Here is a 14,980-nt window from a genome sequence, read left to right on the forward strand (position 1 = left end):
CTCTACTTAGTATTGCCATAGAGGAATTTCTTCTGATTGCTAATAGAATGGATAATATGGTTCATATATTTTCAGTGCTCTGAATTGCCCTTCAGGCAAGGTGTCCTCTATGTCCCTAGTAACCTTGCTGTGGACTTCCTTGATTTTGATCCCTGGCTGGGAAGAGGATAAAAGGCGGTGGTCAGAGTTACCCATGGATTTACGCTTGAAATTCTTCTTATGTTTTTCACATTGAAAAATAAAAAGTTGAGCCCTAGCCCTTAACAAAGATACAGAGAAACAGTACAGCAGTTATGCTATTTTCAAGAGAGTGCCTAGGTCTCTGGGAATAATGCACTAAGTAATCCTACTGTGTTCACTTTCTGAATCTTTTCTTGACAAGGCAGTGTGAATTTAATTGGGGCCAGTTAGGTTGCATAGAAATTATATCCTTGGGGTGTTTTTGTTGTTCCTTTCTTTGCTTGGAAAACCCAAGAATGCATAAATTCTTTTTCCAGGGTGCCAGAAAATAGACTCAGGGGGAGCCTTGAATAAGGGTGCAAATATTTGTCAAAAAGTGATCTTTTGTTTCTAACTAGTGTTCTGTTCTTTGGAAATTAGTTGGTAAACAATTTGATTCTCTGTTACTCAAGGAAAATGCATAGGAATTAGAAAAATAATTATCTCCCTCAAAGACACTAGAGTTTTTTACATTTAACTAAAATGCAAGGGTTTTAATAAAAGATTTATAGTCCTGTTCATAAATCATTTGATTTTACTGCATGTATATAGCTGGTGTGTTCATTTTGTTAATATACTAGATCTATAAAGACCAACTGAAGACAAGGATAGTATTGGTTGCCATGGAAACCTGGGCAGCTGACAACAAGTTTGCCATATCTGAAAATCCATTGATCACCCTACGTGAGTTTATGAAATACAGGAGGGATTTTATCAAAGAGAAAAGTGATGCAGTTCACCTTTTTTCGTACGTAACTTATGATTTATTACTTTTTTTGGTTCCATGTTGAATGTTCTATTACTTGTGACTGAGATATATCCTTTCTGCTGTATAGTGCAGTTAGAATTTGACATGGCAGATACATGTGGAAGAAGTTTTAAAGTATAGGTTGTTTGAAATTGTCATGAAAGTGTAAGAAGTTTAATTTTGAATTATTTTATTACTGAATATATATTTATATTTAATTTTTAAGATATTTTAATCAGAGTATTGAGTAAAAGTACTGGTAATATTATAAAGAATATTCTTAACAGATTAATTATATTCTTTTAAGTTTCTTTCTTTTAAATGTTAATGTTACCTTTGTTTTGGTTCCAAGGGGAGACGTTAGTATTTCTGGAGTTTATTTTTAATTTCTTCTCACTATTTCAGTTTTTTGGGGGTAAAATGCATATGTGATATAATAGCAAATTATATATTATAGCATATAAAAAACCTGTTATCTAAAGAACTATTGAAGGAAGTTTAAATGGAAGTCAAAGAGTGTATTTTGAGATAACTTTTAAGTTTTATACAATTTCGAATTTACAGAAAAGTTACAAGGATACTACAAGGAAATATCTTATGTTCTTTACCCAGATTCATCAATTATTTACATTTGGCCCCATTTGTGTATGATTTTATTCCTTCTGTCCTTCTATGCCTTTTTCCCTCCCTTCCTTCTTTTTTTCGCTTTCATTTATTTTTCTTTTAAAAAATTTTTTTTTAACGTTTATTTATTTTTGAGACAGAAAGAGACAGAGCATGAACCGGGGAGGGTCAGAGAGAGAGGGAGACACAGAATCTGAAACAGGCTCCAGGCTCTGAGCAGTCAGTACAGAGCCCGACGCGGGGCTCGAACTCACAGACTGTGAGATCATGACCTGAGCCGACGTCGGACGCTTAACCAACTGAGCCACCCAGGCGCCCCTTCATTTATTTTTCTATCTATTCAATTTTTTTTTTTCCTGGAACCATTTGAGAGGAAGTTGGAGATACTCACATACTGGGCCTTCACTACTAAATACATATATATTCCCTAAAAATAAAGACATTCTCTTATATCACCAGAGTAAATTACTAAAACTAGAAAATTTAATGGGGACACAAGACTTTTAAGTAACCCATAGTCTATATTCAGACTTCTCCAGTTATCTGAATAATGTCTTTGATAGCTAATTCCCTCCCCCCCATTCTGACCCAACCCGGGGTCATGCATTGCATCTAATTGTCCTGTCTTTTTAGTCTCCTTTAATTTGGGAGATCTCCTCAGCCTTTCTTTGTGTATTATGGGCTTAACATTTTGAAGAGTGTAGGTCAGTTATTTTATAGAATGTTCCTCCTTGTGGGAATGTCTGATGTTTTCTCATTAAGAGATTCAAGTTATGCATTTTGTCCAGAAATACAGAAGTGATTTTTGTATCCTCAGAATACCTCATATTAGTAAGTTTTTAAAATAGTTATGGTCCTATTTAAGATATTATTGCTCCTGTGGGGAAACATCCCTCAGACGTTTTTCTTTGGCTGTGTGTGTAAACTGTATTCACATTCCTCACTTACTCAGGAATATGTAGTATAGGAATGTTTTTCGTTGAGAAAATAAGTGTGGTAAATTAATAATGAGAGGTGCAATGATATTTGAACTGCGAAGAGTAAGCATTTTCCATTTCCTTTTCTAAAAGGGGAAGTCAATTTGAGAGTAGCCGGAGCGGGGCAGCTTATATTGGTGGGATTTGCTCGTTGCTGAAAGGAGGAGGCGTGAATGAAGTAGGTGTGAACATCTGTACAATACAAAGTGGTATGATGGCTGAAAATGTTTTCCTAATATTTAAGAGATCATTTCTCATATTCCACATTCTCTAGATGTTAGGTTGTTTTATTAACAACCAAAATGATCAGAGGACAAAGAATAGGAAAATAATGGAAGATCATATTTGATAATTCTGTTCATGTTCTCCTTAGAATAATCTGCAAATTTAGCTATTTACAGATTATATAGAGAAAATGTTTTACTTTTACCTTTATTGAAAATAAAACCCTGTTTATTACATTGGCTGATTTTCTGGAGAATTGAGTAATTCTCTGAAGCATTGGCTTCCTACCTAACAACCCAGTTGGAAATTTTCTTCCTTCTTCAATATTTGGTAAATTTTTAGAGAAAAAAATAGATTAAGTTTTCCAAAGAAAACTGTCTTTTGGATATACCCTTAGGGCACTAAGTCTGATGGAAGTGATCTACAAGAAAAATATTAAATCGACATAATGAAAAAAATATCTTTTATTGGTCTTCTCAAGTTTCTTTTGCCCACAGATCATTACCACTTCCTTTTACCCATACCATTTGTTTTCTGAAGTCACACTCTGTTTAATTTGGGGAAATTTCAGGAGTGAACTGGATGGATACACAAAGATAAACAAGTTCCAAATAATTTACACCTTTATTTTTATTATTACCTAAAAGACTGATTTAAGTATATACAAGTATTAAGTTTTTCAGAAATGTCACTGGTAAAATTTGGACTCACAATTAGACTTAAGTTTCAAAACCCAAAAGTTGGTGATTCTCTGGCTTCTAGGCTTCCCTATAAGACTTTATCAAATGTGGATTTATTTCTTACAGCTTTTTCCCAAATGCTCCATAGTTCAGCTTTAGCTACTGGTTTAACCTCTGCTAAATAAGATGCTTAGAACTTACATATTTCCAATTATATTATGACATCTTTCTCTGGCCCATCTTAAATAAAAAATAATTTGTATTTACATATATTTTGTTTTTGTTTTTCAGTTTGGGAAAACTGATTTAATGGCAGTTACACTTGCCCAGTCATTAGCTCATAATATTGGTATTATCTCAGACAAAAGAAAATTAGCAAGTGGTAAGTTCACCCTTGTGGTTTAGTTGTATTTAAAATAGACTATCTATAAATATTTTAGAGAATGAGATTTTGAATTCAGTTGTTTGATCAAAAGAGTTTGGGTAACAGTATAAAATAAACAGCCAGGGCATACAACATTTTTGTCAAAAGTAATACAAGGTAATATTTATATTGCAGGTGAAAATTTTTCCATGTGTAATAAATGTTTAAAAATGTGTGATGATAAATTTATTGTTGAATTTCACCTAAAAATTGAGCTCAGTTTGCTAATTTCAAATGGTCTAGTAGAGAATCTTAGGCATATAGGTTTAAGGCATACTTCTATTATGGTTTATTTAAAACATCTCTTAGTATGGCCACAGACGTAGAACTTGTCTGCCAGGATCAGACCTCGTAAAGGGCTTCGTAAAATATGGATCTAGTAAAATACGCTAGGATTACTATCAGGGAAGAATATGTTTTTTCAAGTAGCTAAAGTTAATTTATCAGGAATGGTCAAATAGTATGTATTTGGAGTGAATTGATTAGAACCTTATTTATTGTATTAATAATAAATATAAATGAGACTGTTTCTGTTAATAATAACTATTACCATTTATGAAGTACCCTTTATAAGACATAACCGAATGCCACTATTATCTACATCTAGATACTAGTTTAATCCTCAAGATAATCCTGCACCATACCAATTATCAGCCCCATTTTACAGAATAACGTGACTGGATGTCAAAAGGGTAATGTCTTCAAGATGACACATAAATTAAGTGGCAAGCCCAGGTTTTGAACCCAGGTGTTTTAAGCCTTTCTGCTTAACTAGTATGCTATACTACCTTCTGCCAGGAGCTTTGGTGCAGAGGTTTTAAAACTGGACAAGAAAGTGTAGGAATTCCCATAAGGAACTGTGAAACCAGAATCCTACAGTGATGCTGTTTCATTGGTATGGGATTGTTAAACCATTTTCTTAAAATTTTTTTTAAAAAGACTTACTTTTTGAGATAGAGAGAGCAGGCAGGGGAGGGGCAGAGAGAGAGGGAGACACAGAATCTGAAGCAGGCTCCAGGCTCTGAGCTGTCGGCACAGAGCCAAAGTGGGACTTGAACTCACGAGCTGTAAGATCATGACCTGAGTCAAAGTTAGACCCTTAACCAACTGAGCCACCCAGGGCCCCCTGGAATTGTTAAGCCATTTTGAAGCAAATATCAAGATTTTATTGTTATAAAAATTATATAATCTTGATATGATCAGAGTAGATTTTTGTTGTTATACTTGCATAGAAAACTTCAAATATAAGGAAAATTAGAAAACAGGTATTACTTTTTAAAAGGTATTTAAGGAATAAAGTGAAAATATACTGTTTAAAAACAGGCTACTCTAACGCACCTTTTTTCACTTTATAACAAGGCATGTGTATTCATTTTCTCTTAGGTGAGTGTAAATGTGAGGACACGTGGTCTGGATGCATAATGGGAGACACTGGGTGAGCCACCTCTCTTGGAAAATAACTCGCTTTCCCTTTCCTGCTGTGCTGTTGTCTTCTTAGGAATATGATACTAAATAACTCAGTGCGCGCAACCTCACCAAAGACTTTAAAAAGAAAATCGGAAGTAGATTTTCTCAATGGCTCTGTATTATAAAGTATTTTCACAAAATAGTTTCTTATTTATGAAAACAATTGACGTCAGTTAAGATAGTAGTCCAAAGACGTTTGTAGGCTTCAATCTAGGCTAGAAATGTAAGTGAGGAACAGGTGTGTTCTTCGTGGCTTACCTACGAATTTTCTTTTGTCTCTTCAATTCTAATTAAATGAGTTGTAAACAGTAATGTGCTAGTAAGCTGATACTCAAAATAAAAAACAAGAGCCTGGATTTGTAGCTTTCTCAGATTTTTGTGGTGTAAATACTCCTACAATTGCTGATTTCAGGCTACCAATAGTATGTCACCGAGCAAGGAGTAGGGAAGAGATGTGTACACTTTGCTGTCCTGAGAAAGGTTTTCATTTCTAAACCCTTCACACACTATCAGATGCCAGTCTTCTATTTATTTTTCCTAAATAAGTTGTACAACCATTCTTTTCATGTCAAGCTCATCACTACTCCTTTAAACTCTTACCGTCTTGAGCTCTTAGCTCTTATTATTTTAATAGTATTCCAGATACTCAGGCAACTTTCAGCCTTCCTTTCTCCCCTTCTGAACTCCATTTCCATCATTACTGAAAAGGTATAAAGCATAGAAGAGTAAACACTTGTATACCATCACCCAGCCTAAACAAACAAACAAACAAAACACCACCTACATAGTTAAATATTCCTTGTGTTCTCTCTTATTGGTCCCCAGCCCCAACCAAAGTAACTGCTGTCTTGAATTTGATTCGTATCATTCACAAGCACCTGTCACAGTGTATATGTGTGTGTGTTGAAGTAATACATAGTACTGCTTTGCAATTTTTAGTTTATATGAAAGGAGTCATATTATATGTAGTCTTCTGTGACTTGCTTTTTTTGATCTTTATGTTTGTAAGATTTATCTATGCTGATAATATATAGCCCTAGTTCACTGAAAATATACAGCACAAATTTCTCTACTTTCCTCTTCATGTGTGTGAATCATTTTCCTGCTTAGAACTTTTGTGAGTCTCTATTGTCTGAAGAATAAGATTTGAATTTCTTCCACCAGTACTTAGATATGCATAATCTTTCTTCATCATCACTTGTAACCTCATTTTCCACTGCTGTTCATGGTTGTCGGTTTGTTTATTGCCGTAATTATACAGGGGTTTCCAGCCTTTTTTTTAAATTTTCTAATGATAATCCTCCATTGATTTTAAGCTTCTTAAAAATTTGCTCACCATTAATGTAATTTCCAGCTTCTTTTGGTTCCTTTAGTATATTGTCTTCATCTGGAATTCTCATTTTTCTCTAACCACACTTCTAGTCATTTTAGATTTATTGTAATTTCAACTCCTGTGTTGTAATTTAATTCCATATATCCTTATACTCACCAATTAGTTGTGACTTTTTGAAGATTACGTAGATATTTTTGTTTGACTTCACACCATCATCTCTTGACACACTTGATTTTCAATAAATATTCATTGGTGTTTGAATTTTGAACTCTCAAAAAATGTATGACAAGGAAAACAAATGATTGAGGGAATGTGTATGCAAACATGTATTAAAATATTTTTCAAAATACCTTTGGATTTTCTGTTTAGTAATAAAAGTAAATGATAAAAATCCTTACCCATAGCTGTAATTTTCCAACAATTACTAAATTGAAAGCTAGAGGTCCTTATCTTTTAAAAGCTATTTAGTATGTTATATTTGATTATTCTGCTTAATTACTAGAAACAAAATTTAATAGACAGTCTACTTAGACTAAGCATAATGTGTAGCAAGATCAAATGGCGACATTCAGAAATATATATATAGCTCTTTGCATTGAACTCCTCTTACATCAAATAGATGTGTGCAAGAGAAAAGCTTCTAACGTAAGACATTGTCTAGCACAATGCTATATAAAATTTGAGCTGTGTCAAGCATCACCTAACAGTACTAATTATGGACATGTATTTCTGATGGGTACTTCCCTTTCATTTCTACTTTCTGAAGTTTCTGTGTACTCCTAAATGTTGGAAAGCATGTTGAAATGACCACCAGTCCTTTAAAGATATAAAAATTAAATTTTAAGAAAGCACTGACTATAATAGATACATTACCCTGCAAATAGATAGATATAGTTGCCCTTCAAAATAAATATAGTAGCCTGCAAAAAAGAAGTTTCTGAGAAGAGCCTAGGGAGATTTCGGCTTTCAGGTATTTGAAGAGCCATGGCATGGTAGAGGAGTTAGTTTTATTTGACACAGGTAACCACACAACTGTGTGTGACAGTTATAGGAAGTCAGACTTGGCACGGTGAAGGTAAGAGAAATCCACAAATTCCAACTCTTCATATGTAGAAAGAACTTTCCTATAAGGTGGTGAGTTTCCTGTCACTGCTAAGAGCAGACTAAACCCCCAGGTGAGCAGTGGGCAGGAGGCTGGGCCAGGCTGAGGCCCCAGAGGGCTCCTTTGCAGGGTAGAGGCTGAACTAGAGTTGGACTCCAACACTAGGGGTCCAACACTAAGAATTAGTCACTTTTTTCTTTCCCAGTAGGGAGCTATCTCAAGTTTTGGCCAGTAGAGTGAAGAGGGAACTTAAAGAAATCCTGTTTAAATCCCATAACTCAGACAGAGATACGTAGCATGGATTAGAGGGGAAGATGATAAAAACTTTGACTAGGGTATAGGCAATGGAAGGAAAAAAGTAAGTAATATGTGTAACAAACTTCTTAAATAAAGCGTAAAGTTCATGACCTATTAGGAAGATGAAGTGAAGGAAATAAAATAATTCAGATAACGTAAACCCAGGATATCTTTATTTGGCATGAAACACTTGACAAATTAGTTTAGGGTGAATAATCATTGTAAATTCCATTAATTGATTCACAAAGCATTAACCTTTGTGGTAGAAAGAAGTAGGGATATAAGTGGACATTGTACTTGCAGGCTGGTGGGAGAGACTTTATAAAAACTATCCATTATTCTTTTAATTATGTTTCACTTTTATAAAAGTTCAATGTTAGGGGTGCCTGGGTGCCTCAGTTGGTTAAGCGTCCGACTTTGGCTCAGGTCATAATCTTGCGGTTCTTGAGTTCGAGCCCTGCGTCAGGGCTCTGTGCTAAAAGCTCAGAGCCTGGACCCTGCTTCAGATTCTGTGTCTCCCTCTCTCTCTGCCCCTCCCTGGCTTGCACCCTGTCTCTTCCTCTTAAAAATAAATAAACATGGGGGCGCCTGGGTGGCGCAGTCGGTTAAGCGTCCGACTTCAGCCAGGTCACGATCTCGCGGTCCGTGAGTTCGAGCCCCGCGTCGGGCTCTGGGCTGATGGCTCAGAGCCTGGAGCCTGTTTCCGATTCTGTGTCTCCCTCTCTCTCTGCCCCTCCCCCGTTCATGCTCTGTCTCTCTCTGTCCCAAAAATAAATAAAAAAAAAATTTGAAAAAAAAAAATAAAAAAATAAATAAACATGAAAAAATGTTCAATTAAAACAATTTTTGAAAAATAGAAAATTAAATATTAATTGCTCCTAGTCTCATTATTTGGTAATAGCCATGGTTAATGTGAAAATACTGCTAATTAGTATTTTTTTCTCTTTCCATGTTTATTCTTGCTTTATAAAATTTGGATCTTGCATATGTCATTGTTTATTCATTTTTTACTTAACATATTATATAGTCAGCATTTTTCTGAGTAGTTTTTGACACCATGATTATTAATAACTACATGGTATTCTATTTTATTAATATATCACAGTCTAGTTAGCAGTTTCTTATTTCTATACATTTAGGTGATTTTCATAGTGTTGGCTATTACAACTTGTGTAATAAATAAATTGTGTAACTTCCAGTGGGAAGTTCCTCTGTTCCAACATCTTTGTACACATAGCTAGTTATTTCCTCAAGAAGAATTTCTTAAAGCAGAATTATCAGATTTAAGGATGTTTCTCATTTTGAAGGTTCTTAATATATATTGCCATTGTTCTCTAGTCACATTTCCTTTTCTACTGATCCTTTATTACTTTTCTTTGGTATACCTTTCTATATATATATATATATATATATATATATATAGACATAAACTTAAGAAAAGTTTCAAGAATAATAACAAAGAAACTTCTTAGAATCTTAAGTTGCTAACTTGGTGCCCCATCACCCCCAAGCACCTCAGTGTGCATTCCCTACAGACCAGCTCCTCCTACAGAACCACAGTGCAACCAAGGAGATCATCTGATTCCTAGCCCTCATTCAAGATTAGCCCTCTATTTCAAAAATGCCCCTTTAACAGAAGGTTCAGAATCAAGCATCATGTTTAGTTTTATGTCTCTTAGTGTCCTTCAATCTGCAACAATTCTTTGGTTTTTCTTTGACTTTCATGACTTTGACACATTCATAGATTATAAATCAGTTACTTTGTAAGATGTTGTGCAGTTTGGGATCCAGCCTGGTTTTAATATTTAAGAAAGACTCATTATGAAATAAAGTATTCCTATCTCTCTTTGATTGAAAATACAGGTATGTGTTGTTTCCTTTGCATGTGTATGCTAACAATGAATAACCCATAGTCACGATTACTTACCCAATGAATAATTTAGAAATGTATTGGTGGAATGAAAGTCTTATGGATTTAACACAAATTTTGTACGTAAGTGGAATTTATTCTTTCATCTTTAAGAATAATGTTGCAATTCTAACAATGTTCAAATTTAAGACTAACATACAGATAAGGGACTAAAATTGTACCCAATTATTGCTTTTCTTCTGTCTTCTAGGTATTATCTTCCTAAAAAATTCACTCAATGTAATATTGAAGAGTATCACGACTTTCTGAATAGTGGGGGTGGTGCCTGCCTTTTCAACAAACCTTCCAAGGTAATAAGTGTGATCAGAGTTATTAGTTAATAATCTTTAATAATAATCAGTTGTTATATTATATATATTATAATCTATTACAAGCACAAGTTTTTAGCCATTGGGTCTTACAAAAGAAGGCTTTCTAACTTGGCTTATATGTACATATACTAGATACATGAAATATCTGCATTTTATTTTATTTTTTTAAATGTTTATTTATTTATTTTGGAGAGAGAGGTGGAGGGGACTACAAGCCAGGGAGGGGCAGAGAGAGAGAGAGGGAGACAGAGAGAATCCGAAGAAGGCTTCAAGCTGTCAGCGCAGAGCCTAACACAGGGCTTGAACTCACGAACTGTGAGATTATGACCTGAACCGAAGTTGGACGCTTAACCAACTGAGCCACCCAGGAGCCCTAAAATACCTGCTTTTATTTCATTTTATTAATGTTTATTCATCTTTGAGAGAGAGAGAGAGAGCACACAAGTGGAGGAGGAGCAGAGAGAGGGACACAGAATCCGAAGCAGGCTCCAGGCACTGAGCTGTCAGCATAGAGCCCGATGTGGGGCTCGAACCCATGAATGCGAGATCATGATCTGAGCAGAAGTCAGATGCTTAATTGACTGAGCCACCCAGGCGCCCCTAAAATGTCTGCATTTTAAAGTCAGCCTTAATTTTGGGCATTTGGGGCTCTTCTGATAGGAATAGAAAGCAGGTAGAAAGACTGCGTTCCTTCTGAAAAATAATTAGCTTACAAAGATGGTGTCATTTGCCTTCTTTCTCATGTTCTTGGATACTTGTTTGTTGGATATGTAATCACAACTCATACTGATAGCAAGGAGGGCATTGCTTCCCACATTACTCCCCACCACTGCCTTTCAGAATGAGCAGTATGATTAAAATTACCATTACTTCTCAGTATAAAAACCAAGGCTGCTTACAGCAGAAAAGGAGAAAGTCTTTGTGTACTTAGACTTTGTCAGAGGCTTTTCCAACATGCAGGGCATCTTCTGGTTACTGACTTGAAAGCAGTAATTTCCTCATGCATTTGGAAAACTGCATGCAGTAGAAAGCTTTGTCCTTGTTAATTATGTGAACCGTTCCGTGCTTCTGTGTGCCATAGCAATGAATGGCATTGCCTTTATAATCATTTTTCCTGGTTTCATTCTCTCTCTGTTCCAGTGAAATTTGGGAAGAGTATCATATTGCCTTGAAAAGCAACTTGATAATTGTGAGACTTGTTGCAAAACTTCAGAAGGGATATTTGATCTAAATCCCTGCTGCTATAAATGAAAAACAATTCAAGCCTCTTTACCAAAATAACTGATTATTCTGAACTCAGAGTAAAAGAATAAGTGTGTTTTTCACCTTAATAAGTTTTAGTTTGGCTTTTAAAGCTGTCTGATTTGTTATGATCCCTTTCAACTGAAAATAGAATCTAAAGATGTTTTGATTATTTTGTAGGAGAGAAGAGAATATTTGAAATCAGGTGGGGGTTTTGTTGTTGTTATTGCTGCTTTTTTTATTCTGTTTTACCCCCTCTAATTAGTTAAGAAAGTGTATGTGTGGGTGTATGTCTGTGATAGGTGTGTGTTCCAGCCCATTCTATAACACATAAACTTTGACGAACTTTTGAATAAGTAATATGTAAGTGGAACATAGCAGTTACTTACTAATTTTAACTATCACCATAAGGTAAGTTATGCTCAAAAGATAATGTAATTGATACAGAGTTAAAAGATAAAATGGCCTTAAAATATACTCTTGTACAGGCCAAAAGTTGCTTCCATCTCTGGGGCAAATTATTATTACTGTTATCTGTAAAACTATGTTAATAGGAGGAGTTCTATTTAATATTAAATAAACCAATGGATTTATTAATTTTTGTGATGTTTTCCTACTTGTCTATGAAATAACTCTCTATTTCACAAGAAGATATAGTTAGTTGGCCTTCACAGATAATTGAACTTGATTCTCACAATAATTTGTGATGTAGATGGGCAGCTAATATTATTATTATTCTTGCTTGAAATATTAAGGCACCTATGTGCTCAGAGATGACAAGCCATTTGCCCAAGATAAGTAGCTGAGCCAAGATTTGAACAGACTTTCTGTCCCCAAATCTCTTGCTTCCTCTTTGAAATGAAATTTTCAAGGGTCAATGGCTAGATCATCTTTATTTTGGTGGAATTTACTAGACTTGATATGTATGTTACTTATGTAAATATAATTAAATCTGAAATGGAAACAGAAGTAGACACTTTTGTTCTAAAGCTCCCAGTTTTAAAATTCTAAAGTTAAGCTTTCAAGTTTGGGAAAATAAAAATATACTTTGAAATGACTGATAAGTATGCCGCATGCGTAGGTGTGGCACTTACGGTCCCTCATAAGGTCTTTGATCTTGATTTATCTAAATTGTAGTTGTCTTTTTGGTTTCATCCTGCAGCTGCTCGATCCTCCTGAATGTGGCAATGGCTTCATCGAAACTGGAGAGGAGTGTGACTGTGGGACCCCTGCAGTAAGTCTCTGGGTGTTTTGATGGTTTTTTTTTTTAGGTTATTCAGAGTCATTCCACACACTGAGACATACAGAGCTGGTGTTATGTCTGGAAATTTCATAGGATATGTGGAAGAAAGATTATTATTGGGGGGGGGGTCTATGTACTTTTCTTTAAAAAATATTCTGCAACTTTCAGGAAAATGACATGATTTTCTGATGTTTTACAAATGTTTATATTCCTTAGGAATGTGTCCTTGAAGGAGCAGAGTGTTGTAAGAAATGCACCTTGACTCAAGACTCTCAATGCAGCGATGGTCTTTGTTGTAAGAAATGCAAGGTAAATAAATGTTGAGCAATGACTAATTGACAAAAAAAGAGGATATATTTGATTTAATAGTTAAGACTGGGTAAATATAATGTAATAACAATAGTAGTGTCTAAGATATATTGAGTGACTAATTGCGAGTGTGCCTGGGGTCTTGTACCACGTAAGTCACAGAGCTGGGTCCTGAACCTTGTTAATCTCCTCAGTTTGTCTTCTTATTACTGCCTCCCTGAGAAATATGCACATTGTATGAAGCCAGGTGTTCCTAACCTTCGAATTGTGTTTTTCCTTTCTTTGTAAAGCCAAGTGGCTATTCAGTAGATTCTTTTTCCTTGCCGCTCTGCTTGGTATATTTCTTGCATTAGCAGTTGAGAGATCGGAAGCTGTACTTTTAGACATGATAACACTTCACATGAGAGTTTAGAATGCATCTTTATTCACATTATCTGTTTTCATCCTCCCAATGGCATCCTATACCTCTCTCCAAATATTTAAGCCTTAACATCAGGACGAAAAGTTATTTGAGGCTTATCTTTTTCAAATAAATCTATTTCTTTTTTTTCTCTTCTCATATAAAATCTGATACAATATTCTACATTATCTCTGAGGTTTGGTATACATCTTAGTATGTATTTTTTTTTTTTTTTAGCAGAGAGAGCCTGAGCAGGAGAGGAGCTGAGAGAGAGAGAGAGAGAGAGAGAGAGAGAGAGAGAGAGAGAGAATCTTAAGCAGGCTCCCTGCTCAGTGTGGAGCCCAATATGGGGTTCCATCCCATGACTCTAGAATCATAATCTGAGCCACAATCAAAAGTCAGACACTCAACTGACTGAGCCACCTACGTGCCCCTAGTACTTACCCAGTAACTGTTACAGGTTCTTAGTAAATATTTGTTGAATGAAGAATAAATACGTGCAACACTCTCTTATTGATTATATGCTGATTGACTAATGTTAGTCTAATGAGTTAAGGGAGAGTAGGATATGAACCTATCATACTAAGTATCTACTGTGTGCCGGGGATTGTGGTAAACACTTTTATGTTATATCATCATGTATCTGGATTTCTCAACCCTGGCACTATTGACATTTTTGGCTGGATAATTTTTTCTTTTGTTTTGAGGGTGTGTCTTGTGTACTGTAAGTTATTTAGCAACATCCCTGACTTCTGCCCATTAGATACAAGCACCACCCCTCCCAGCCGTGACAACCAAAAATATTTCCAGACATTGCCAAATGTCCCCTTGGGGGTAAGATCATTGCTGCTTGAGACTGCTGTCTTAGATAATGCTCACAACCACACTTTTGGGAAAGGCATTATTATCCTTATTTTTCCAGTTGAGCAATCCTGGTCTCAAGGAAGTGCTATAACCTGCATATGCTCATTCAGCTATTAAGGAATAAATGTGAAGTTACATCCCAGATCTGCTGGCAGCATTTGTGTTGTTTCCACTTTATCACTATGTCTCTGGCAGCTTTTTAAGACAAGCAAGGCACTGGCAGAGATCTCTGAAAGCACTTTCTAAAAAAGGAATATAAAATCAAATATGAAACAGACATTTTTAAATTTGGGCTGCATCAACTATATAATCTGTCAGCTTCTCCAACTGCCATAACAATGGGTCCCCCATCATTTATTTTAATCTTCGATGTTTTAAGTCTTTCCATTTATAAAATGCCATTTTTATTTTGAAGTATAGAATTAGGCTCTTTGTGATATGAATATTTCAAGGAACAAATATAAAGTAATAGAATCATAATATGTACAATAAAATGCCAGGATTAACTATCCCCCAAAGTAAGCTACAGTTACACCAGTCAAGTAAGAGCTTTTTGCCACTCTCTCTATCCTGCACCTCCGGCTC

General features: G+C 35.3%; 1 protein-coding gene across 2 annotated transcripts in view; it reads left to right on the forward strand.

Annotated features, from left to right (window-relative positions):
• The window catches only part of ADAM22 (ADAM metallopeptidase domain 22), a 108,451-nt gene that overhangs the window by 46,294 nt on the left and 47,177 nt on the right, over nt 1–14,980 (forward strand). For both annotated transcript variants that reach the window (XM_032592395.1, XM_032592394.1), the window contains 7 exons: nt 801–967; nt 2,662–2,746; nt 3,765–3,855; nt 5,281–5,332; nt 10,217–10,316; nt 12,742–12,813; nt 13,039–13,131. In XM_032592395.1, the coding sequence (XP_032448286.1) occupies nt 801–967; nt 2,662–2,746; nt 3,765–3,855; nt 5,281–5,332; nt 10,217–10,316; nt 12,742–12,813; nt 13,039–13,131 (660 nt within the window). The remainder of the gene's footprint in view (nt 1–800; nt 968–2,661; nt 2,747–3,764; nt 3,856–5,280; nt 5,333–10,216; nt 10,317–12,741; nt 12,814–13,038; nt 13,132–14,980) is intronic.

This window comes from Lynx canadensis, chromosome A2 (genome assembly GCF_007474595.2).
Source record: "Lynx canadensis isolate LIC74 chromosome A2, mLynCan4.pri.v2, whole genome shotgun sequence".
In the NCBI taxonomy this organism is placed as follows: domain Eukaryota; kingdom Metazoa; phylum Chordata; class Mammalia; order Carnivora; family Felidae; genus Lynx; species Lynx canadensis.